Raw genomic sequence first — 27,255 nt, 5'->3', positions numbered from 1 at the left:
AGTACTCTTTCAAGGTCAGTTCATACACATCTCATGTTCATGGCAGTTTTAACAAAATGTCTGGAGCTGATACTCATCTTTATCCACAGGAGTTGGATGGGATTTTGAAGGGAACCAGTTGGATCCATCTATAGAAAAGTTATTATATGGTGTACCCGACTTTACTTCTCAAGGTCCAGTTATATACAGTCACGTGAAAAAGTAAGTACACCACATGTAAAGTTTTGACTTTTTCAACATATTTCAACATACAGCTATTTGATCTTCATTTTAACAAAATTGATAGATAAAGGTGATATAATATAACAAATATCATGAAACATTTACATTGTGTAGTCCATTGTATAATTTAAATAAACATAAATGCAAATTTTGCATGTGGAAAAAGTAAGTACACCCTTGGCTCTAATACGTGGTATTGCCCCCTTTGGCAGAAACAACCTCAAGTCGGCGTTTCTTATAACTGTCTACCACTCTCTGACATCGACTGGGAGAAATTTTTGCCCATTCATCCATGCAGAATTCTTTCAGCTGTGCGATGTTTGAGGGGTTTCTTGCATGCACAGCTTGTTTCAAATCCCCCCACATCATCTCGATGGGATTTAGATCCGGGCTTTGACTTGGCCATTCCAGAACCCTCCATTTCTTTCTTTTCAGCCATTTCCTTGGTGGATTTACTGGTATGTTTAGGGTCATTGTCATGTTGCAAGGTCCACCTTCGGTTGAGCTTCAACTTCCCGACAGATGGCCTCACATTATCCTCAAGCACCCTCTGGTACAATGAAGAATTCATAGTGGATTATATGATGGTGAGCTGCCCAGGCCCTGATGCAGCAAAGCTGCCCCAAACCATAATATTTCCACCACCATGCTTTACAGTTGGTATCAGGTTCTTGTGGTCAAATGCTGTCTTTGGTTTTCGCCAAACATGTCTTCTGGTACTGTGGCCAAACAGCTCTACCTTTGACTCATCTGTCCAGAGCACATTGTTCCAGAAGTGCTGGTCTTTGCCGAGGTGTTCATTGGCAAACTTTAGTCTTGCCCTGATGTTCTTGCTGGACAGCAAAGGTTTCCTCCTGGCACACCTCCCATGTAGATCAAATTTGTGCAGCCTCTTTCTAATGGTAGACTCGTGCACTTTGACATGAACAGTGGCAAGAGCTACCTGTAGGTCCCGTGATGACATTCTGGGGTTCTTAGAGACTTCTTTCAGCATCTTGCAGTCTGCTCTCGGGCTGAACTTGCTGGGGCGGCCTGGCCTGAACATGTTGGCAGTTGTTTTGAATCTTCTCCACTTGTAGATGATCTTCCGGACAGTCGAATGATTGATTTCAAATTGTTTGGAGATCTGTTTAAATCCCTTCCCAGACTCGAAGGCATCTATAACCTTCTTTCTGAAGGCCTCAGAGAGCTCTTTTGATCTGGGCATGGTGATTGGTGACGCCACACACTTCAACAACAAAGAGCAAACCAAACGAAATGTCAAATAAGACAGGTTCCTCCAAGATCCTCTCTAACGATGATCTAATCATTTGCACCTGAGCTGGTGCACCTGATTCTAATTTTAGGTATTTGAAGTAGTGATAAATGTAGGGGTGTACTTACTTTTTCCACATGCGAAATTTGCATTCATGTTTATTTAAATTATACAATGGACTACAAAATGTAAATGTTTCATGATATTTGTTATACTAGGGCATGCCCGTACTATATATAAGCTAGGACGTGCCCGTACGTGGGTGCCCGTTCCTTGCAAAAAAAAAAAAACTGCAAAAAAAAAAAAAACTGCAAAAAAAAAACAATGGTTTGGTCCATTCGCAACGACCACAGAACCCCCCCCCCCCCCCCTCTATTTACATGAATGGTTTGGTCCATTCGCAAAGCCAAAGCGAACGACCACAGAACCCCCCCCCCCCCCTCTATTTACATGAATGGTTTGGTCCATTCGCAAAGCCAAAGCGAACGACCACAGAACCCCCCCCCCCCCCCCTCTATTTACATGAATGGTTTGGTCCATTCGCAACGGCAAAGCGAACGGCGAACGGCTAAATCGCCATAGCTCGGTAAGTACTTGTCCGATTAATTTCAAACCTTGAAAAGGCACATCCTCGGGTCCCCAGCAATATACCTGGCAAGTTTCAAGTATATCGGACCGGTAGTTGTCGAGAAACAGCGGTCACAGACAAACGTACAGACGTACAGACGTACAAACGTACAGAGATTACTGGAATTATAGATAGATTATTTCACCTTTATCTATCAATATTGTTGAAATGAAGATCAAATAGCTGTATGTTGAAATATGTTTAAAAAGTCAAAACTTTACATGGGGTGTACTTACTTTTTCACGTGACTGTAAAAGGCAATAGTTCTTCGGATTATTTTCCTGAATAATTGTTCAATAATAATGAAACAGGTACAGGTAGTGATTAAAACAAACCAAATGTAAATCTCTCCAATCTCCATATTACTGTGCAGAAAAACGACTTTCACAACAAGTTACATTCTATATACAGTGTAGTCAAACCTATTTTTTTTTTTGCTTCCTGTACACACAATCTGCAACTTTTTCATTGAACCTGCACTGACTTAGACTCAAAAAGCATCTTAATCTTCCTTGCGACAACTTGTTTCCCTTTTGAACATCGATTTTGATCTCTGAAGGATGATCTCTAATACTACTACTACTACTAATACTACCACTTCTACTACTACTACCACTTCTACTACTACTACTAATACTACCACTACTACTACTACCTCTACTACCTCCACTACTACTATTACTACCACTACTACTACTACCACTACTACTACTACTAATACTACTACACTGCTACTACTAATACTACCACTACTACTACTACCTATACTACCTCCACTACTACTATTACTACCACTACTACTACTGCTACTACTACACTGCTACTACTACTACCACTACCACTGCAACTACTACTACTATTACTTTTACTACTACTACTATGACACTACTAGTAATACTACTACTACTACTACCACTACTACTACTACCACTACTGCTAATACCTCTATTACTACCACTACTACTACTACTACCACCACTACTACTACTACTGCTACTACTACACTACTACTACTACTACTACCACTACCACTGCTACTACTACTACTACTACTACCACCACCACTACTACTACTACTACTACTAATACTACTACACTGATACCACTACTTCAACTACCTAAATTATCCCAGCTTCCAGTACGATCTGCCAGGGAAAGTTTTTGGCCCAAGGCTTTCACGAACCTGGTGGCCACGGCTGGTGATCGGCTGAACCTGGCTGGAATTTCAGATCTGTGCGGGGTGCGGGAGATAACTCACCAACTCTTGATGAACGAAACCGTGGGATTGAACGCAGACTAGACAGCTTAAAGACGAGCACGCCACCTATGAGCTGTCCTGCGAGCCAGATTATTATGATGATTTATCAGCTTCAACATCAGAATAATCTAATTTTGTTTGCCAGCCGATTAAAGGCCTACTATTCATTTCCACTTCATGTGACTTCCACAGCGGTTACAGACCAGTGAAGGTCTAATAGAGGCAACGTGCTCAACTAGATTCAACGCACCAAAGGAATTTTAAATTTGCACTGTGGAGTCAGCCACAATGGTACTCTTTGAAAAAGGCACGATGGACACTTTAATATTAAAAATTGCCAATCTTCAGAGGGGAAATCCTCCCAAATATCTCTTTTTCTCTCTCCACCTTCATTCAACTCCTGAGGTGATGCTGTGTCTGCCAAAAACACCTACAGTGCCTTCACAAAGTATTCACACCCCTTAATTATTTTCACATTTTGTTGTGTTACACCCTGAATTGAAAATAGATTAAATTGAGATTTTCATCACTGGCCTACACATAATACCCCATAATGTCAAAGTAGAATTTTATTTTTTAGAAATTCTTACAAAATATTTTAAAATGAAAAGCTGAAATGTCTCAAGTAAATAAGTATTCAACCCCTTTGTTATGACACTCCAAATTGAGCTCAGGTGCATCCAATTGCCTTTGATCATCCTTGAGATGTCTCTACAACTTGATTGGAGTCGACCTGTGGCCAATTCAATGGATTGGACATGATTTAGAAAGAAGCACACCTTTCTATATAAGGCATCACAGTTGACAGTGAATGTCAGAGCAGAAGATCTACTATAATGTCCAAGGAACTGTCCATATAACTCCAAGATAGAATTGTGCAGAGGCATAGATCTGGGGAAGGGTATAAAACAATTTCTAACGTGTTGAAAGTTCTCAAGAGCATAGTGAGATCCATCATTAGGAAATGCAAATAATATGGAACTACCCAGACTCTTCCTAGAGCTGACCAAACTGAGCAATCGGGCAAGAAGGGCCTTGGTTAGGGAGGTCACCAAGAACCCAATGACCACGCTGACTAAACTACAGAGTTCCTTGGCTGAGATGGGAGATTCTGCTGGAAGGACAAAAGTCTCTGCAGCACTTCACAAATCTAGGCTTTATGGGAGAATGGTCAGACAGAACCATTACTAAGAAAAACGCACATCACAGCACGCCTGGAGTTTGCAACACTAGGGCGTGCCCGTACTATATATATATCTAAAATTATATCCCCCCCCCTCTATTTACATGAAATGGTTTGGTCCATTCGCAAAGCCAAAGCGAACGGCTTGCGAGTACGGTGACAATCCCCCCCCTCTATTTACATGAAATGGTTTGGTCCAAAGCGAACGGCTTGCGAGTACGGTGACAATCCCCCCCCCCCCCTCTATTTACATGAAATGGTTTGGTCCAAAGCGAACGGCTTGCGGAATTTGGTAAAGAAATCGCCATAGCGTGCACAAACGCGCAGGAAAGCGAAAGAATCGCAAATTAGTTTTAATTAGTTTTAAAACATAGTTTAACGCCAACATAGCGGCAACATAGTTTGCCAACGTGAAATAAATGAATACGCTCTCAAATGTGCCGTCCGAGGCAGAGTCTGTTCGCCACGTTCGGCACACGTGATAACTCGCTGCTCTCTGATTGGTTGAATCGTTTTTTGGACATAGCTCGGTAACTACTTGTCCGATTAATATGAAACCTTGAAAAGGCACATCCTCGGGTCCCCAGCAATATACCTGGCAAGTTTCAAGTATATCGGACCCGTGGTTGTCGAGAAACAGCGGTCACAGACATACATACAGACATACATACAGAGATTACTGGAATTATAGATAGATGACACGTGAAAGACTCTAACAGCATGATGCAAAAAAGATTATGTGGAGACAAAAATTGAATTATTTGGCTTGAATGCAACACGCTATGTCTGGCAGAAACCAAGCGCAGCACATCACCCATCTAATACCATCCCTACTGTGAAGCATGGTGGTGGCAGCATCATGCTATGGAGATGCTTTTCAGTGGCAGGGACTGGGAGACTTGGAGGATAGAGGGAACAATGAATGGAGCAAAATATCGGTAAATCCTTGAGGAGAATCTGCTTCAGAGTGCAAAAGACATGAGGGTGTGGCAAAGATTTATGTTCCAACAGGACAATGACCCCAAACATACAGCCAAAGCAACACTGGAATGGCTTTAGAAAAAAAATGTAAAAGTCCTCGAGTGGCCCAGCCAAATCCCAGACTTGAATCCCATTGAGAATCTGTGGAAAGACTTGAAGACGCTGTTCACTGACGCTTCCCATCCACCTTGACAGAGTTTGAGCAAATCTGCGAGGAAGAATGGAAGAATTTCCCCAAATCCAGATATGCAAAGCTGATACGGACATGCCCAAGAAGACTTGAAGCTGTAATCCCTGTCATCGGCACTTCTATGAAGTATTGACACAGGGTGTTGAAGACTTATGTAAATTAGATATTTCTGCATTTAATTTTTTTGTTATTTTGTAAAAGAATATATATATATTTAAGTTCCACTTTGACATTATGGGGTATTGTCACAACAAAATGGGTTTGGTGAAAGCTAAGCTAATTGTAACACAACAAAATGTGAAACAAGTTCAGGGGTGTGAATACTTTCTGAAGGCACTGTAACCGCTGTTCTCTGAGGATGCAACTGAAGCGGAGCTCAACACCAGGCTCATCTGAGATTCAACGCTTCTGGCCTCTGTGTCCATCTTTCAAATGATGCTGGAAACTGGTGAATTCCGTAACTGGAGCACGCCTTTCACTCAGCGTTTGCCATGATAGATACCATTGATGAAAGGTCGGAGTGTGTCTGAACTCTTTCTCGGCTGAAAAGGCCGAGGTCTCCATTCATTTCTTACCAGCCTCAAGACAAAAGCAACAAAGGAAATAGCTGTTGCGATCGGTAAGTTTAGATTATTTGGCCTGTGGGAAGCGATTGATTAACGGCTCGAAACGAGAATGCCTACTTGATATGCTCTCATATAATGTGCAAATGGTTAGTGTTGGTAAGCCGTTATGCATTAAAAAGCCTCGTGCTGGAAGTAGCAGGATGAATGAGGATCAGGATGAATATGTCATTTGTAAGAGTGTGGAGTTTCAATGGGAAGGAGGGTAATATCTATCAAGTAGTAAGGGAGCGGGAGACAAGATGGGTAGAGAGAGTGAAGCACACAAGTACAACAGCAGAGAACAGGGACAATGGAAGATCTGAGGGAGGGAGAGGGCTTGGGGCGAGGAGGCATGGGAAGGCGAATACCATGGACCTGAATGGGGGGAATATCATGAGGGGGGTGGGAAAGAATAAAACACATGGACACTGCTGGAACTTACAGGAAAGAAAAAAGTCGGTATTTCAAAAATAAAAGTGGATTTGCAGTGAATTAACGGGGGTAGAAGAGATCAAGGTTTTGGATGGGGGAAGCTAAGAGATGGTGGTGAACAGCTGTTTTAAAGACCTGGAGGGAGGAGTGGGATTGAAGAGAGTGAGGGAGTTTGTTGCAGAGGTGGGAGTAAAGAGGAATGAAGGGGTGAAGGTGAGCAGAGAGCCTTGATTTTGGCAATTTCACCAGAAGAGGGTTACTGGGAGATCTTGTGCGAATTGTAGGAATATTTGGGGGAAGGAGCACAGATGGAGCTGGGTGAGCTCGGCCAGATAGGAGTCGGTAGAAGATAGAAAGACCACCAACCTGCCTATGGTGAGTGAGTGAAAGGCCCTCGGAGTTAGCTTCATCGCGGGAGATTCCAATGATTCTGAAAGCTTTGGTTTCAACAGCGTGAAGGCGAGCTAGGTGTGAGGCAGGAGCATCAGCCCAAAGGGGAGAACAGTTTTCAATTGAGCTGCGGATGAAAGCCTTGTATGTGGTGAGGAGCTCAGGTGTGCCAAGGAAGGACCTCACACGATGGAGGATGCCCAGTCGGCGACTGGCTTTGGAGGCCAGCTTGAAAATGAGCTGTTCCCAGGAAAGATCATGGCAGATAATGAGACCCAAAAGCTTCATTGACAGAACTTCTTGGATAGGATCGTTTAGAAAGTAGATGGGAGGGTTGTCCAGTCGGTCTTTTCAGAGAGACATTGTAAGAGTGTGAGATTTGTCAGGATTGAAAGACATGTTCCACTTGTTTGACCAGTCTGTGATTTTGTCCAGGTCTGCAGAGAGTGAGGAGGCAGCAGACTGCCGATCTAAGATATGAGGAATGGAGCGGCAGAGTGTGGAGTCATCAGCAAAGAGATAGAGAGGATTTTCAAAAGAGTCAGGGAGATCATTGATGAAGACCAGAAAAAGCATAGGGCCCAGAACACTGCCTTGAGGAAATCCAGCCTGAACACGAAGGGGAGATGAGAGAAACCCATTCAGCGCCACACGTTGACGATGACCAGAGAGGAAGTCCGCAAGCCATGCACGAAGATTTCCATAGGAGGAGAGTTTGGTGAGCAGAGCGGGGCGACAGACCGTATCGAAGGCAGGTGATATGTCAAGGGAGACAGATCTAATTTCCTGTTTGGCATTGAGGACCTCCATCCATCGTTGAGACAACAAAAGCAGCATGTCCAGAGTCGAGTGACCTGGTCTGAAAACAAATTGATGATCAGAGATCTAGCCTTTTTTTTGTTTGTTTGTTTTTTGTGTACAGAGTCGAGGCTCGTGAAAGAGCTAACATTTATCAAACAAACAAATCAAACAAACAAGCAAACAAAGTATATAAAAAGCGGAGCGGTCGACAAGATGGGGAGAGAAGGGGAGGAAGCACACAAACACAACATTTGAGAGCAGGGACATCGGGAGATGTTTTTGGAGGGAGAGGGCCTGGGGGGAGGCAGGATAGGTATAAAACGCAAGGACACCAAGGACTTCGAGAAAAGAAGTTAAAAGTCACCTCAAAAAAGTGGATTTGGGGTGAAATTAGCAGGGGTAAAAAAGATCAAGGTTTTGGATTGGGGAAGATAAGAGATGGTGGTGAACAGCCGTTTTAAAGACCTGGAGGGAGGAGTGGGATTGAAGAGAGTGAGGGAGTTTGTTCCAGAGGCGGGAGAAAAGAGGAATGAAGGAGTGAAGGTGAGCAGAGAGTCTTGATTTAGGCAGTTTAACCATAAGAGGGTTGCAGGCAGACCTTGTGTGACCTGCAGGAATATTTGGGGGACAGAGCCCAGAGAGAGCTGGGGGAGCAAGGCCGGAGAGGAGTCGGTAGAAGATGGAAAGACCACCAACTTGCCTGCAGTGATTAAGTGAAAGGCCCTCGGAGATAGCGTCATCGCGGGAGATTCCAATGATTCTGAACGCTTTGGTTTCAACAGCGTGAAGACGAGCTAGGTGTGAGGCAGGAGCACCAGCCCAGAGGGGAGAGCAGTATTCCATTGAGCTGCGGATGAAAGCCTTATATGTGGTGAGGAGCTCAGGTGTGCCAAGGAAGGACTTCGCACGACGGAGGATGCCCAGTCGGCGACTGGCTTTGGAGGCCAGATTGGAAATGTGGTTTTCCCAGGAAAGATCATGGCAGATAGTGAGACCCAAAAGCTTGAGTGACAGAACTTCTTGGAGAGGATTATTCAGAAAGTAGATGGGAGGGTTGTCCAGTCGGTCTTTTCGGAGAGACATCGTAAGAGTGTGAGATTTGTCAGGATTGAAAGACATGTTCCACTTGTTTGCCCAGTCTGTGATTTTGTCCAGGTCTGCAGAGAGTGAGGAGGCTGCAGACTGCCGATCTGAGGGATGAGGAATGGAGCGGCAGAGAGTGGAGTCATCAGCAAAGAGATAGAGAGGATTTTCAAGAGAGTCAGAGAGATCATTGATGAAGACCAGAAAAAGCACAGGGCCCAGAACACTGCCTTGGGGAACTCCAGCCTGAACAGGAAGAGGAGATGAGAGAAACCCATTCAGGGCCACACGTTGACGACGACTAGAGAGGAAGTCCGCCAGCCATGCGTGGAGATTTCCATGGATACCATAGGAGGAGAGTTTGGTGAGCAGAGCGGGGTGCCAGACTGTATTGAAGGCATGTGATATGTCGAGGGAGACAGCTCCAATTTCCTGTTTGGCATTGAGGACCTCCATCCATTGTTGAGACAGCAGAAGCAGCATGTCCAGTGTAGAGTGACCTGGTCTGAAACCAAATTGATGATCAGAGATCAAGCCATTGGAGAAGAGGTAAGATTTGATATCCGAAGCAATGATGGTTTGCATGACTTTGCTGATAATTGGGAGAAGGCTGATTGGTTTGTCATTGCAAGGATCTGTTTTTGCACTTTTTTGTGTAAAGCGGTGATGTTGGCTGATTTCCAAGCTGATGGCAGATGACCTTGAGCAAAATAGAGGGTGAAGAAAACAGAGAGAGGGTGGGATCGAGCGGCAGAGCAGGATTTTAAGGACTCGTGGGCTGATGCCGTCTGGTCCAGTTGCAGAATCATCGTCGAGGATTGACAGAAACTTCTCCACCTTGTCAGGAGAGAAGGACACTGAGTCCAGGAGGACGAGTCCAGAGTCCAGGACCCAGGTACGACTGGGCACAGAGAGGGACGGGTTTGGGACACAAGATGTTGAGGCAAACACAGAGTTGAGGCATTCAGCTTTTTCACGTGCAGAGTCAGCTGTGTAGCCGTTTGAGGTAAGGGAGGCGATGCAGGGGGAACAAACACCAGAAACAGATTTGACCAGATGCCACCAAGATTTGGAGGAGGGAGAAAGGTTTGAGAGTTCAGTCTTGAGAGTGGAGAGATATTGTTTCCTGGCTCTCCTGAGGTTAGACACACACTTGTTCCGAGCGTTGTTAAAGGAACTGAGAATTCCTTCAGTTGGATTAGCCTTCCATGAGGTGAAGGCATGTTGCTTCATGGCAAATGCCTCACCACAAGCTTCAGTGTACCATGGATGGGAGGAAGGTTATGACAACTGAAGACGAGATGGGATAAATCTGTGCATGAGCGAGAGCAGTTTACTTTGGAAGAATTCCCAGGAAGAGTTGATGTCAGAGGCAGTAGAGATGGGAGACCAGTCCAGATGATGGATGGCTGCTTGAAGACCGTGGCAGTCAGCCTGAGTGAAATGCCAGACTCGTCGACGCTGAGGAGGCTCTCTGAGAATGGCCAGAGAGATATCCACTTTAACAAGGAAATGATCAGAAGAACCGATTGGAGCAGAAGAAGAGCAGCAGACATTTGCAGGGAAGTTAGTCATAACCAAGTCTAGAAGAGAAGATACTCCATTGACTGAGATCCGGGTCCGGAAATTGACAGATTGTGTCAGTCCCAGTGTGTCGCAGAAGTCCTTTGCTGATGTGCCATGGCTGGTGTGAGAGGAACCCACACCCAACCAGCTGGCATGATGACAGTTGAAGTCACCACATATGAGGAAGAGAGAGTTGGGATGAGTGGATTGAAGTTGGTCCATGTTGTCAGGCAGGGAGATGTAAATGGAGTCATCTCTGTTTGGAGGACGGTACAGAACACATATGAACAAAAGGTGGGAGCGGAGAGGAAGCCATAGCCAGAGGTACTCCTGGTGGTGGGGTGTAGAGAGGGCAGTGCAAGGAGAGTGATGAAGAGAGTTTTTGATAAAGAAAGCAACCCCACCACCAGGACGAGGCTCAGGTCTATCATACCGGAGGAGGGAGTAACCAGGAAGAGATATTAAAGAATCAGAGACATCTTGAAGGAGGAAAGTTTCTGTTAAGCAGATTACGTCTGGTTTGTCAGAAGCAACCTGTATGGAGAGATCAGTCAGGTTTGAGTGAAGGCCCCGGATGTTTGAGGTCCATACCGTTAAGGAAGACGGAGAGGGAGCATCGGGTATATGACAGGGGAGGGGTAGGGTAAGATGAGGCGTGAGAGTGGGAGGTAGGGAGAGCTGTTGATCGTGTGTTGGAGATTGCAGAAGAGTTAGGAGAAAAGGAAGGATGAGGAGGACAAAAGGTTTGATGGTGATGGGAAGGGGCACAGTGAGGTGTTGTTTGAGGGGGGTAGAGCATCGTCAAAGGTTGGAGGAGGTGGAGGTATGTGATGGAAGGGAGAGGACGTGGGGAGGAGGCAGCTTTGAGGAGGAGGTGGTAGGGGGGAGATTTGGAGAGAGATTGCAGGGGGGGGGGGGAGATTAGAAGAGGAGGGGTGAGAGGGGGAGTTTTGAAGGGGATGGGTGAGGGCAGAGTTTTGAAGTGGAGGGGTGAGGGGGAGTTTAGGAGGGGAGAGGTGAGGAGAGTTTAGGAGGGGAGAGGTGAGGGGGAAGTTTGGGAGGGGAGGGGTGAGGGGGGAGTTTAGAAAGTCGACGATTGATGAAAAACAAATATTTATTACAACCTGGGTTTATTGTGATTTTCAAGTCAGAGATCCGTTTGAGAGCGATAGAGGAGGGGTGGAATGAAGGTGAGTTTAGATAATGTAGGGAGGAATGACTGTAAGAGATTGGATTTTTTTTTGAAGTGGAATGATTTGAAGAGAAAATTGAAAAAAGCCTTTTAAATAGGAAGAAAAACAGCGTGTTGTAATAAACCATTGAATAAAATACTGCAGGGGAAAGTTGAATCATATTTAAACAAAACCGTGAAAACCAATCTGGGAAAAGTCCCTGAAGTAAGGTCGTGGATCAGAGAAAGGAGAAAGGGTTAAATGAGATGAAGGAAACTAGAATTGGAAGGGTGAGTTACGGCTGGAGATGGAAGGAAGAGGTGGAAGAGAAGGAGATAAAGGGGGTGGGACGAGGAGAGAAGAAAATAATAATTTTTTTGTTTGTTTGTTGTTGTTTTTGTTTTTTTGTATGTGGAATGTTAAACAAAGGATAGATGTTTGGGGAAGTTAGGGGGAGAAAAGGAAATCTAAGAAATAAGCAATACAGCGAAGGAAAGAACTTAAATACACAAAACACCGCCTGGGTGAGGGAAGCCTCAAGTTACCAGGCCGCACACGCAGTGCGAGCAGAAAACGATTTAATTATACACAAGTTTGCGAATTGCAAACCAAGATTAACTCGAAAACACACAAAACACAAACACAATGAAATAACAAGCGGAAATTTGACAAAGACACAAATTATATGGTTGCTGATATATATGGTTTATTACCATTTTCGGTCAAAAATGCCAGTGACCTTGACCTTACCATGTGACCTTGACCTCGTATTGTCACGAAACATAGTTCATTCGATTCCTGAGCATTAGAGCCAAATACTAAACATCCAAATACCAATAAACACTAAATAACAAAACACCAAAAATCGACATACCAAGCATGTCTATTTCGGAGCAGTAACTGCTGAGATATGTCGAATTCCAGTTGCAGCCTAGTTTTGTGGTGGCCATCTTGGATTTATGCTAATTAGGAGGTGTGTAACGAAGTTGAAAGTGTCTGTCCTGGATCAGACTTTGAAGAGGACAATAATAAAGGTCATCTGGGGAAAGTTTGATGATTCTTCCACGAGTGCACACTCCTTGCGAATATGGACTCTAGCAGAGGGGAATAACATATTCGGTGTGAGGTTGTAATACATTCACATAGCTAGAAAGCACATGCATGTATGTATGCATGAGCATGAACACATTTATGCGCACACACAAATCTCAGCTTTTTTCATTTCTGTTCCTCAAAATTTTATAAAACGTGAGATCATAGTAATACAACGTTGAAAAATTGATGTCAAAATATACATGTTGAGGGTGATCTGCTCCAAATTATAACAAGAAAACCTATGCAAAGAAAAAAGTGTTATTTAGGAGAATTTTGTTTATTTCACCTGAACATCCATTGCTGGGAAGATTATTTTCAATTAGTGGAGCATTTCATTATGATAAAAGAAATTATTTCTGATTACCACATTAATACCTTTCCAGGACTTTTGATCACAAGTGGGCCATTTGGTCCAAATTTTCATTGGTCTTCATGGCCATGTAGCACACCTACCTGCTGTAGTGCTTGAACATGAGCTTACCTTTCATCAAACCCAGATGTGCTTGGGCCAGGTTGGGGGGGATTATACATTCATTATCATCATTGCCAAATGATACTGCTATTGTTATTGTTAATACTAGGACGTGCCCGTACGTGGGTGCCCGTACGTGCGTGCAAAAAAGCGTGCGTGCAAACAACAACAACAAAAAAAAACTTTGAAACCACGTGGCAGTAACGACCACAGAACCCCCCCCCCTCTATTTACATGAAATGGTTTGGTCCATTCGCAACGACCACAGAACCCCCCCCCCCCCCCCCTCTATTTACGTGAAATGGTTTGGTCCATTCGCAAAGCCAAAGCGAACGGCGAACGGCTAAATCGCCATAGCTCGGTAACTACTTGTCCGATTAATTTCAAACCTTGAAAAGGCACATCCTCGGGTCCCCAGCAATATACCTGGCAAGTTTCAAGTATATCGGACCGGTAGTTGTCGAGAAACAGCGGTCACAGACAAACACACAGACACGCAGACATTCACACAGAGATTACTGGAATTATAGATAGATTATTAGTATTAATAATATTTTATTATTAGTATTATTAGTGGGGTGGTGCTCCTGCCTCACACCGAGCTCGTCTTCACGCTGTTGAAACCAAAGCGTTCAGAATCATTGGAATCTTCCGTGATGAACCTAACTCCAAGGGCCTTTCACTCACTCACCGCAGGCAGGTTGGTGGTCTTTCTGTCTTCTACCGACTCCTCTCCGGCCTTGCTCCTCCAGCTCTCTCTGGGCTCTCTCCCCCAAATATTCCGAAAGGTATGTATTCCTCACACCCAGTTTGCTCACCAAACTCTCCTCATTTGGTATCCATGGAAATCTCCACGCATGGCTTGCGTACTTCCTCTCTAGCCGTAGTCAACGTGTGGCTCTGAATGGGTTTATCTCATCTCCCTTTCCTGTTCAGGCTGGAGTTCCCCAAGGCAGTGTTCTGGGCCCTGTGCTTTTTCTGGTCTTCATCAATGATCTCGCTGACTCTCTTGAAAATCCTCTCTATCTCTTTGGTGATGATTCCACACTCTGCAGCTCCATTCTTCATATCTCAGATCGGCAGTCTGCAGCCTCCTCACTTTCTGCCGACCTGGACAAAATCACAGACTTGTCAAACAGTGGACCATGTCTTTCAATCCTGAAAAATCTCACACTCTTACTATGTCTCTCGGAAAAGACCGACTGGACAACCCTCCCATCTATTTTCTGAACAATCCTCTCCAAGAAGTTCTTTCACTCAAGCTTTTGGGTCTCACTATCTGCCATGATCTTTCCTGGGAAAACCACATTTCAAATCTGGCCTCCAAAGCCAGTCGCCGACTGGGCATCCTCTGTCGTGCGAAGTCCTTCCTTGGCACACCTGAGCTCCTCACCACATACAAGGCTTTCATCTGCAGCTCAATGGAATACTGTTCTCCCCTCTGGTCTGGTGATCCTGCCTCACACCTAGCTCGGCTTCACGCTGTTGAAACCAAAGCATTCAGAATCATTGGAATCTCCCGCGATGAAGCTAACTCCAAGGGCCTCTCACTCACTCACCGCAGGCAGGTAGGTGGTATTTCTGTCTTCTACCGACTCCTCTCTGGCCTTGCCCCCCCAGCTCTCTATGGGCTCTGTCCCGCAAATATTCCTACAGGTCACACAAGATCCGTCTGCAACCCTCTTATGGTTAAACTGCCAAAATCAAGGCTCTCTGCTCACCTTCACTCCTTCATTCCTCTTTTCTCCCGCCTCTGGAACAAACTCCCCCACTCTCTTCAATCCCACTCCTCCCTCCAGGTCTTCAAAACAGCTGTTCACCACCAACTCTTATCTTCCCCAATCCAAAACCTTGATCTCTTCTACCCCCGTTAATTTCACCCCAATTCCACTTTTTGAAATACCGAATTTTTTCTTTCCTGGACGTTCCAGCAGTGTCCATGTGTCTTATACTCCGCCTACCCCCCCCCCCCCCTCCACCTTCCCATGCCTCCTCCCCCAAGCCCCCTCACTCCCACAGATCTCCCTTTCGATTATTTGGACTGTGGGAAGCGATTGATTAACGGCTCGAAACGAGAATGCCTACTTGATATGCTCTCATATAATGTGCAAATGGTTAGTGTTGGTAAGCCGTTATGCATTAAAAAGCCTCGTGCTGGAAGTAGCAGGATGAATGAGGATCAGGATGAATCTGTCATTTGTAAGAGTGTGGAGTTTCAATGGGAAGGAGGGTAATATCTATCAAAGTAGTAAGGGAGCGGGAGACAAGATGGGTAGAGAGAGTGAAGCACACAAGTACAACAGCAGAGAACAGGGACATCGGGAGATCTGTGGGAGAGATGGGGCTTGGGGGGAGGAGGCACGGGAAAGGGGGGGGGAGGAGGCACGGGAAAGGGGGGGGGGGGCAATGGAAGGGGGGCTATCAAGTAAGCCCCCCCCCTTCCCACGCCTCCTCCCCCCAAGCCCTCTCCCTCCCACACTTCTCCCTGCTCTCAAATGTTGTGGTTGTGTGCTTCCCCTTCTCTCCCCATCTTGTCTTCCGCTCCCTCTTTTTATATATTTTGTTTGTCTGGTTGATTTGTTTGTGAAGTAAATGTTAGCTCTTTCACGAGCCTCGATTCAGTATACAAAAAAAAAAAAAAAAAAATGTTAAGATTTGTCAAAAACATCGAAGCGCTGATCCAATTTCAAAGATGGTAAAATAATAAACAATGAGTTAAGAATAACTCACCTTCACTCTTTCATTCCCCTTTTCTCCCGCCTCTGGAACAAACTCCCCCACTCCCTTCAATCCCACTCCTCCCTCCAGGTCTTTAAAACAGCTGTTCACCACCATCTCTTTTCTTCCCCCATCGAAAACCTTGATCTTTTCTACCCCCGCTAATTCACCCCAGATACACTTTTTCGAAATTCCAACTTCTTTCCTGGAAGTCCTTGCAGTATCCATATGTTTTATACCTCTCCCACCTTGCCCCAAACCCTCTCCCTCCCACAGTTCTCTCGATGTCCCCTCTCTCAAATGTTGTGTTTGTGTCCTTCCCCCTCTCTCCCCATCTTGTCAACCACTCCCTTTATTTTGTGTTTTATGTGTCGGGTTGTGTCGGTTTGACTTTTTGTGTGATTAATGTTCGCTCTTTCACGAGCCTCGATCTTGTATCCCCCCCCCCAAAAAAAAACTCAGGAAGCATGTGAGATAACGAGAAGCAGGAAGCACACGAAGCTTTGAAAATGATGCGATGCCATCACAGATGACTCAGATGAGTCACGAATTAGCACTTCGAATTAGAAACCTTCACTCAAACGAATCACATATAAATTACGTACACAGTAATGATAGTAATGATAGATATAGCTCAGGTCTCGCAGAACCGTCGCATGTAAAGTGGGGTCGTTTTTTATGTAATTAATGATTTATTTATCTTACACCTGAACGAAAATGTTTTATATGACCTAAATATTTGTCACCACCTTTTCGGAGCATACCTGGAAGATCATGCAAATAAACATTTCTATAAAAAGTTATCACAAAAATCTTGCCGGGTCTCCAGGCAGGATCCATGTTACATGTATGTATGATCATGTATGTATGTTACAAATCCACCGGGGAGGTTAAATTGGTGATGTTCTCTAAAAAGAGACAGATGGAATTAACAATTCAAACCACCTCCTCCTGCATCAAGGTTCATTGCTCAGATTTATTGGTCTTGTATCAATGTGGTCACAGACTTCGCAGAGACCAACAGACAATATCGAGTTTTGTACTTGTGTGCAGCAGAATTGCGTCTTCGTAAAATGTAAAGACGATGTGTGTCGATGTGTGTTTTGACGGCCTGAGTCTGGAGATTGGTGGGACTTGCAGGCCCTGTGCTGCCGGATGGGAAGGCCTGGGCTCTGGTGGACCTCCTCCTGTGGAGCTCCATCCGTTGAGGATGTGAGAGAGCAAGGTGAGATCGAGGATTTGTGCTGTGTGCAGCGGCTTTGGAGTGTGGGGCGGTTTTGGTGGGATTTGGGGGGCCGTGCATGTGGAGCCCGAGTTTGCGTGGATCGTGTGAGACGCAGCCTGGCCTGACAACTTGCTGGGTTTCTCCGATCTCGTCATGCTGGGAGTGAGGGCCTGGGATTTGGCGACTCTCTTTATGCCATATTATACCTGCAGGGAACCGAGCTCCATGAGATTCAGTTATACTCCTAATATAACAGCTTTGTGGGTGGCTTTGGTGGGGGTAGGGGAGGCGCCTGTGGCTTGATGGGTTTTTCTGACTCTAACCAGTTTTTTTTTTGTTTTGTTTTTGTATACAAGATCGAGGCTCGTGAAAGAGCGAACATTTATCACACAGAAAGACAAACCGACAAACCGACACATAACCGACAAACCGACACATAAAACAAATAACATCGGGAGCGGTAGACAAGATGGGGAGAAAGGGGGAAGGACACAAACACAACATTTGAGAGCAGGAACCGAGAGACATGGAGACATCGAGAGATCTGTGGGAGGGAGAGGGCTTTGGGGGGGAGGCATGGGAAAGGGGGTGGGAGAGGCATAAAACATATGGACACTGCCAGGACTACCAGGAAAGAAGTTGGAATTACAAACAAGGTGGATCTGGGGTGAATTAGTGGGGGTAGAAAAGATCAAGGTTTTGGATGGGGGAAGATAAGAGATGGTGGTGAACAGCTGTTTTAAAGACCTGGAGGGAGGAGTGGGATTGAAGGGAGTGTGGGAGTTTGTTCCAGAGGCGGGAGAAAAGAGGAATGAAGGAGTGAAGGTGAGCAGAGAGCCGAGATTTCGGCAGTTCAACCATCAGAGGCTTGCTGGCAGATCTTGTGCGACCTGTAGGAATATTTGGGGGACAGAGCACAGAGAGAGCAGGGGGAGCAAGGCCGGAGAGGAGTCGGTAGAAGACAGAAAGACCACCTACCTGCCTGCGGTGAGTGAGTGAAAGGCCCTCAGAGATAGCTTCATCGCGGGAGATTCCAATGATTCTGAAAGCTTTGGTTTCAACAGCATGAAGCCGAGCTAGGTGTGAGGCAGGAGCACCAGCCCATAGGTGAGAACAGTATTCCATTGAGCTGCGGATGAAAGCCTTGTATGTGGTGAGGAGCTCAGGTGTGCCTAGGAAGGACTTTGCACGACGGAGGATGCCCAGTCGGCGACTGGCTTTGCAGGCCAGCTTTGAAATGTGGTTTTCCCAAGAAAGATCATGGCAGATAGTGAGTCCCAAAAGCTTGAGCGACAGAACTTCTTGGAGAGGATTGTTGAGAAAGTAGATGGGAGGGTTGTCCAGTCGATCTTTTCGGAGAGACATAGTAAGAGTGTGAGATTTGTCAGGATTGAAAGACATGTTCCACTTGTTTGACCAGTCTGTGATTTGTCCAGGTCTTCAGAGAGTGAGGAGGCTGCAGACTGCCGATCTGAGGGAAGACGAATGGAGCGGCAGAGAGTGGAGTCATCAGCAAAGAGATAGAGAGGATTTTCCAGAGAGTCGGAGAGATCATTGATAAAGACCAGAAAAAACACAGGGCCCAGAACACTGCCTTGGGGAACTCCAGCCTGAACAGGAAGGGGAGATGAGAGAAATCCATTCAGGGCCACACGTTGACTACGACCAGAGAGGAAGTCCGCAAGCCATGCATGGAGATTTCCATGGATACCATAGGAGTAGAGTTTGGTGAGCAGAGCTGGGTGCCAGACCGTATCGAAGGCACGTGATATGTCAAGGGAGACAGCTCTGATTTCCTGTTTGGCATTGAGGACCTCGATCCATTGTTGAGACAGGAGAAGCAGCATGTCCAGATTACAGTGACCTGGTCTGAATCCAAATTGATGATCAGAGATCAAGCCATTGGAGAAGAGGAAAGATTTCATATCCGAAGCAATGATGGATTCCATGACTTTGCTGATAATTGGGAGCAGGCTGATTGGTCTGTAGTTAAAAGGATCTGTTTTTGCACCTTTTTTGTGTAAAGCGGTAATGTTTGCTGATTTCCAGGATGCTGGCAGATGACCTTGAGCAAAAGATAGGGTGAAAAGAACAGAGAGAGGGTGAGATAGAGTGGCAGAGCAGGATTTTAGGACCTGTGGGCTGATGCCGTCTGGTCCAGTTGCAGAATCAGAGTCGAGGTTAGACAAAAACTCCTCCACCTTGTCAGGAGAGAAGGACACAGAGTCCAGGAGCAGTTGGGTTCGACTGGGAAAGGTGGGAACAGAGAGAGATGGGTTTGGGACTAAAGATTTTGAGGCAAACACAGAGTTGAGGCATTCGGCTTTGTCACGTGCGATGTCAACTGTGTGGCCATTTGAGGTAAGGGAGGGGATGGAGGGGGAACAAACACCAGAAACGGATTTGACCAGATGCCACCAGGATTTTGAGGAAGGAGACAGGTTTGAGAGTTCGTTCTTGAGTGAGGAGAGATAGTGCTTCCTGGCACTCCTGGGGGTAGACACACACTTGTTCCGAGCTTGGTGGAAGGAACTGAGATTGCCTTCAGTTGGATTAGCCTTCCAAGAGGCAAAGGCAAGTTGTTTCAGGGCAACTGCCTCACCACAAGATTCGGTGTACCATGGACGGGAGGAAGGGTAAGACAACTGAAGACGAGATGGGATAAATCTGTGCATGAGTGAGATCAGTTTGCTTTGGAAGAATTCCCAGGAAGAATTGATGTCAGAGGCAGTGGAGATGGGAGACCAATCCAGACGATTGATGGCTGCTTGAAGCCCATCCCAGTCGGCCTGAGTGAAATGCCAGACTCTTCGACGCTGAGGAGGCTCTCTGAGAATGGCCAGAGAGATGTCCACTTTGACAAGCACATGATCAGAAGAACCGAATGGGGCAGAAGAAGAGCAGCAGACATTAGCAGGGAAGTTTGTCATAATCAAGTCTAGAAGAGAAGAAACTCCATTGGCTGAGATCCGGGTCAGGAAATTGACAGATTGTGTCAATCCCAGTGAGTCACAGAAGTCCTTTGCTGAGGTGCCATGACTGGTGAGAGAGGAACCCACACCCAACCAGGTGGCATGATGACAGTTGAAGTCACCACATATGAGGAAGAGAAAGTTGGGATGAGTGGATAGAAGTTGGTCCATGTTGTCAGAGAGTGAAATGTAAATTGAGTCATCACTGTTTGGGGGACGGTACAGAACACATATGAACAAAAGGTGGGAGCGGAGAGGAAGCCGTAGCCAGAGGTACTCCTGGGGGTGAGGAGGAGAGAGGGCAGTGCAAGGAGAGTGAGGAAGAGAGTTTTTGATAAAGATAGCCACCCCACCACCAGGACGAGGCTCAGGTCTATCATACCGGAAGAGGGAGTAACCAGGAATAGATATTGAGGAATCAGAGACATCTTGAAGGAGGAAAGTCTCTGTTAAGCAGATCAAGTCTGGATTGTCAGAAGCAACCTGTATGGAGAGATCAGTCAGGTTTGAGCGAAGGCCCCGGATGTTTGAGGTCCATACCGTTAAAGAAGAGAGAGGGGGAGCATCGGGTACAGGACAGGGGAGGGGAGGAGTAGGGTAAGATGAAGGATGAGAGGGGGAGGTAGGGAGAGCAGTTGATAGTGTGTCAGAGATTACAGAAGAGTTCCAAGAAAGGGAAGGATGAGGAGATTGAAAGGTTTGGTGGTGAAGGGATGAGGCAGAGTGAGGGGTTGTTTGAGGGGGGGCATGGGACAATAGAAGGTTGGGGGGGGTGGAGGCATGAGATAGAAGGGAGACGAGGTGGGGAGGAGGCAACTTTGAGGAGGGGGGAGGAGGGAGAATTTGAGAGGAATGGTATGGGGGGAGATTTGAATGGGAGGAGTTGGGGGGGAGTTTTGAAGGGGAGGAGTGAGGCGGGAGTTTATGAGGGGAGGGGCAAGGGGGGAGTTTAGGAGGGGAGGGGCAAGGGGGGAGTCTAGTAGTGGAGGGGCAAGGGGGGAGTTTAGGAGTGTAGGGGCAAGGGGGGGGATTTGGAGGGGAGGGGCAAGGGAGGAGTTTATGAGGGGAAGGGCAAGGGGGGAGTTCAGGAGTGGAGGGGCAAGGGGGGGGATTTTGATGGGAGGGGCAAGGGGGGACTTTAGGAGGGGAAGGGCAGGGGGGGAGTTCAGGAGTGGAGGGGCAAGGGGGGAGTTTAAGAGTGGAGGGGAAAGGGGGGAGTTTAGGAGTGTAGGTGCAAGGGGGGGGATTTGGAGGGGAGGGGCAAGAGGGGAGTTTAGAAAGTGGATGATTAATGAAAGACGAACATTGATAACAAATTGGGTTTGTTGTGATTTTCAAGTTAGCAATCCGATTCAGAACGATGGAGGAGGGATGGAATGAATGTGAATTTAGACCATGTAGTGAGGGAGACGTATAAGATATTGAATTTCTTTTTTTTGACGTGGAATGAGTTGGAGAGGAAATTGAGAAAAGCCTTTTAAATAGGAAGAAAAACAGCGTGTTGTAATATACCACTGAATAAACCACTGAAGGGGAAAGGTTAAACATATTTAAAATAATATTTAAACAGAACCGTGAACAATCTTATATGCACAAAATACCAACGGGGGGAGGGCCGAGAGGGACCACCACGAGTCATGTGAACAGGGCAAAAGGTGTAAGGAGATAATGATGGCAAGGAGAAAATGGGGGCGGGGCGAAAAGCACCGCGATACACCTGGACAGAAAGTACAGGATGAGACAACGGCACACGTGGAGAAAGGAAAAATAAATGTTTTTTTTTGTTGTTGTTGTTTTTGGGGGGTGGGGTGGGGTGGGGTGGGGTGGGGATTTAAAACGTTAGACAGAGAGTATTACGTTCGGTGTAGAAGGGAAAAACTGAGAGCCAAGCAAAACACGATGTAGGGGACTTAAGTTAACAAACACCGACAGGGGTACAAGGCCGCACACAACGGAGGACATGTGCACACAACGAGGAAGGCCTGAGATTTGGTGGACCCAAATGGAAGGGGAGTGTGACATTTGGCAGACCCGAGTGCAAGGGGGGCCTGAGATTTGGCGGACCCGAGTGGAAGGGGAGTGTGACATTTGGCGGATCCGAGTTTGAAGGGGGGCCTGAGATTTGGCAGACCCGAGTGAAAGGGGAGCCTGAGATTTGGTGGAGCTGAGGGGAAGGGGTCTGAGATTTGGCGGACTCAAGTAGAGGAGGGCCTGAGAAAGATGAGGATCAGTGGCGATGATGCACACATGATGCACATATGCTCATACAAACGTGCATGGGTGGTTATTTGCACTTACACATGCACGATTATGGTTTATACACATTTGGCTTTGGTTTTGCTTTAGGTTTTGCTTTGGCATGTTTTGTTTTGTTTGTTTTGTGTGACATCATATGCTGTGTCTTGTATGCACACAAATTATTTTTATGCGTTATATGCATGCAGACATATTATTCACATGTTGTATTGTGTACCCACGTTATATGTGACATGTTGTACAGTGGTATGTTGTGTACACGCGTCTTGTTTGATACGTTGTGTACACAATGGCCTGACATGGTATGTTCGGTATGTTGTGTATGTTACGCGGCTTGTTCGTTGAATAGTGCATATTGGCTTATTGCGCACACACACATACACTAACGGAGGTGGATACTTTGAGACCCGGAAGATATCCGTTACATCTCCTGAGGCCCACCCACGTGTGGGAATAGCAGGAAAAAACAACTTACATACTTACACTCACACACACACACATATATATATATATATATATATATATACACACACTCGAAGGTGGGAACATCGAGTCCTGGGAGAGCTCCGTTCCACCTTCTGAAACCCACATTCGGAGACAACAACCACCGACACACACCAGAGCAGCATTCCCGCTTGTACAAATGAAAATTTATCTCCACAAAATGAGCTGCAGTTCTTTCCATTGTGAAAGCATCTGGCCCAGGCATGTTGCCATCTGGACTCATTAGATAAGGAGGGGTGAGGGGATCGGGAGAGAAAGCGAAGGGGAAGAGAAGAGGAAGAGACGAAGAAGAGAGAAGAGGAAGAGACAAAGACACACGAGAGGTTAGGTTGTGCACACACCTCCGATGAGCATGGCGCACACAGAGTAGATCTTCTCGGTGTCGGTGTTGGCGGAGACGTTGCCGAAGCCCACACTGGTGAGACTGCTCAGAGCGAAGTAGAGGGAAGCGATGTACGCGCTGCGAAGTGATGGGCCGCCCTGCGTGTTATTGGCGGTGTATGGCATATCAAGCCTCTTCCCCAGTTCATGTAACCATCCTGGAATGAAGCAAGAATACACGTGATCCATACAACTCCAAAAAACCATGGGTGCTGGGAGAACTCCATGTTAGCATGCTCTGAACAGACTGTCATGGGGGGATTGAGTTACAATTAAGTTGGTTCATGCTATAAATCGAGATTAATATACAGCGCCAGTAGGGGTGCTGCATCGTGGACCACGCCTTCCATCGGAGAGGTTAAGCTGGCTGTCTTCTTCAAAACTACTTGCACATTTAATCAAGTTTCTGGAACATTTCGTTAAAGAAAGATGGACGATGGACGATGCACGCACCGATGCCTTGTCTTGCCTGCAAAACATCAGGATGACAGTTTATACCTGGCTTAGGATTCAAACCCAGTTCAGACAGCTCAGAGGTATGTGCATAACTCTGGCAGCAGGTGTGTGTGTGTGTGTGTGTGTGTGTGTGTGTGTGTGTGTGTGTGTGTGTGTGTGTGTGTGTGTGTGTGTCATAAATTGTTTCTAATGTGTGTCTAGTTCAGAAGGCTCATTCCCAGTTTTCACTCATGTAACACTGAATATTGAAGAACCAAAGATTGCCTTGGTGTGCTGATCTTATCCTATAACGTCCACATCACATATTTTATAACTAGAAAGGCACTCAGTAGAGAGCATACCTCCACCAGGTGAACAGTTTCCGTTTTGTATCTCAGAGTAGACCAGAAAATCACAATACAGAATCACATTTAATCCAAATCAATCACAGGAATCATCATAGGTCCAGTCTTTCATATCCTGGTCTACCTCTCGTTTTTGGCCATATCACTCAATGGTGAAAAATCACTTAAACATTCTACTGGCTGGACCTGGATCCGGATCTTCACCAAAATCGAATCGAATCGTCCTTGTCAGACACCCAACCGGTCCAGCAAGTTTCGTCCAAATCCATCCATAACGTTTTGAGATATCCTGCTATGTATCGTTTTTGGTCCTATCTCCCAATGGTGAAGCATCAGTTAAAAAATTCCAGTCGCCGGATCCGGATCTTCACCAAAATCTAATCATTTCATCCTCGTCACATACGCTACATCTCTGCCAGATTTCCTCCGAATGCGTCCACAACGTTTTGAGATATTTTGTTCACAAACGGACAGACAGACAAACAAACCGACAGACAGCCAGACAGGGGTGAAAACATAACCTCCATCCACCTTTGGTGGCGGAGGTAATAAAAGTTGTCATTTTAATAAATGGCGAGCTATGCTCTCTTGGGTTTTTGCTATGTACATAAAGATATTGTTGTGGTTTTGGCTCCAGGGGTTAAATAATCCATCTCCAGAATAACAATAGTTATTTCTCAGGATCTTTTTAGTTAAGCATATTTTAATACATGTGGATAAATCCGCGTTGAATATGTATTGGATAAATGGTCTTGACTCCATCCATGGTGTTCTTTCACTATATCACCTTCTATTTTATTTGTTTCTTCCTTCTTCTTAGCCGATTACCTCATGCGATCCTCTTATCTTCCTTTCTCATTTCCTCTTGAACCAGTTAGAACCAGGTGAGTCATATCTTGCCACCTATTTACCGCACATTGCCACCTATTTGACAAATCTTGCCACCTATTTGCCACCGTATCTCTCTCCGCGAACCGGTTTGAACCGGCCGGTCGATAGTCACCGTACCATGACTGGAGAGGAATTCTGGATCGACAAGATACACACCCACTTAACGCAGGACCAATCCGTGGGAGATGTCTGAGAGGCTCACCACGCGCGACCAATCATGTGGGTGAGATGACAGCATGCACCCAAGGGCATCCGCCAATGGGATCGGAGGGTAGAGAAGGGGGGGGGGGGGGGGCGTATGAAAATTGGTGGACAGAGAGAAATAAAAGGCCGACGAGCACGATTAGATGGATTGAAGTGAATGGGCTTCTCTGGAGCCTTTGAGTGTAGTCTTCCCTTGTGCCTTGGAATCGAACACAGAGCACGCTCACCAGGATAGTCGCTGGATCACTCTCTGTAAGCTCTGCCACGTCTGCTGTCATCTCCTTGCGGTTTACGTCATCTCCTTGCGGTTTACGTCATCTCCCTGTGGTTTACGACATCTCCCTGTGGTTTACGTCATCTCCCTGTGGTTTACGTCATCTCCCTGTGGTTTACGTCATCTCCCTGTGGTTTACGTCATCTCCCTGTGGTTTACGTCATCTCCCTGCGGTTTACGTCATCTCCCTGCGGTTTACGTCATCTCCCTGCGGTTTACGACATCTCCCTGCGGTTTACGACATCTCCCTGCAGTTTACGTCATCTCCCTGCAGTTTACGTCATCTCCCTGTGGTTTAAGACAAGCCGCGCTGTGCGGGACCAGTGCTGCGCACCAGAGAGGGCAGTGGGGAACAGCTAAACCCTTCGCGATTCACGGGCTGTTGCTGTTAACCAAGGAGCCATTATTTTAGAGGTGTTTCTGAGGTTTTAATTGGTCCAAACTATTTACCACAACTCTTTCTTTCTCTGTCTCTATCTCTCTCTTTTCTTTGTCAGATGTTTGTGGGCCCATAACGTAGAGTGTTAAGTTGACTGTTATTACCTGTCCACCTCGAGACACCAAAGCGAGTTCATCAGTTACCTGGAGGATGCCACGGTAGAAAAGATTTATGGACAATAATATGTCCTTTCTTTTGCTTTAAAGGTGAAACCAGCATACGAAAGGAGACAAAAGGAGATTTAATAAGTAATATTTATTAACCTCACTATCTACCTTTAATATTTATCAACCCTACTGTCTACCTTTAACCTTATTGTCTAATAAACACTAAAACTGATTAAAAATAACACGATGATTTTCCTAAGAATCCCCAGATGACAAAAGTATAAATGTCACAGATATCAATGCAGCTATGAATTAACTCCGACTTTTGAAATGGTAAATTATCTCAGGTAACCAGTTCATACTATAAACTTCAGCAGGTTACAAATGGGTGTGAACACGTTCGAGACAATCTTGTCCAGTGGGTGCACACAGGTCCAACCCGACCAGCCAGTCACATTGTAAGAAGTCCTCAGAAAGTGAGTGAGCTTGGCTTCATTAAGTATGCAGATGAACTCTAGTCCACAAGTCAAGCTGACTGATGTTGAATTCTGTACAGCACGCTGCTAAGGACCATGCGTACTGGCAACAGGCTGAGGAGAGAGTGAAAGAATAGGCATGCTGCTGTCTCGATGCAGCCAGCGAGGAGATGCCTGCTTTGAAGTCGTCTCCGAGACAACAGCAGGGCGGTAGATTTGTCGAGCAGACCGGCCAGGAGATAAGAACGACCAACTTTGAGCGCAGGGTAAAGTTGCTTCTTTATTCAGTGCTTTGGAGTCACAGAACCAGTCCCGGTTCGCAATCAACACTCCCAATTCCCTCTTTACTATACCAGCCGGAATTTAAAATGTCTTCTGCCACAGGACATGCAGCACACAGCCGTTGATCCTCTCAGTTCACATTTCTCCCTCTTTCTTGCTGTCTAAGCCACTCTGCAGGCAATGGACGGTGTTTGCGCAGGATCAATGATGCAGACTGTCCAAACTATTTTCATTTCAAGTTCCTTGCAGAGGGGTCGACCTTAGTTCGATTAAGTGTCCCGATAACATTTTAAAACAGCCCATGATAATTATTTTACCCAGTATAGTATTTTTCATCTGGGAGTACATTTTTCAATACTCAAAACACAGCTTTCTCCTATCAACACTGAATTC

General features: G+C 45.9%; 1 protein-coding gene across 1 annotated transcript in view; it reads right to left on the bottom strand.

Moving 5' to 3' along the window:
* LOC137429399 (voltage-gated delayed rectifier potassium channel KCNH8-like) overlaps window positions 1–27,255 on the bottom strand; it is a 723,799-nt gene that overhangs the window by 127,658 nt on the left and 568,886 nt on the right. Inside the window, exon 8 of the mRNA XM_078781042.1 lies at window positions 23,350–23,547. Within this exon, the coding sequence (XP_078637168.1) occupies window positions 23,350–23,547 (198 nt within the window). The remainder of the gene's footprint in view (window positions 1–23,349; window positions 23,548–27,255) is intronic.

Source organism: Myxine glutinosa, chromosome 6, assembly GCF_964187855.1.
Source record: "Myxine glutinosa chromosome 6, kmMyxGlut1.1, whole genome shotgun sequence".
In the NCBI taxonomy this organism is placed as follows: Eukaryota; Metazoa; Chordata; class Myxini; order Myxiniformes; family Myxinidae; genus Myxine; species Myxine glutinosa.
This window is presented reverse-complemented; position numbering and strand designations above follow the sequence as displayed.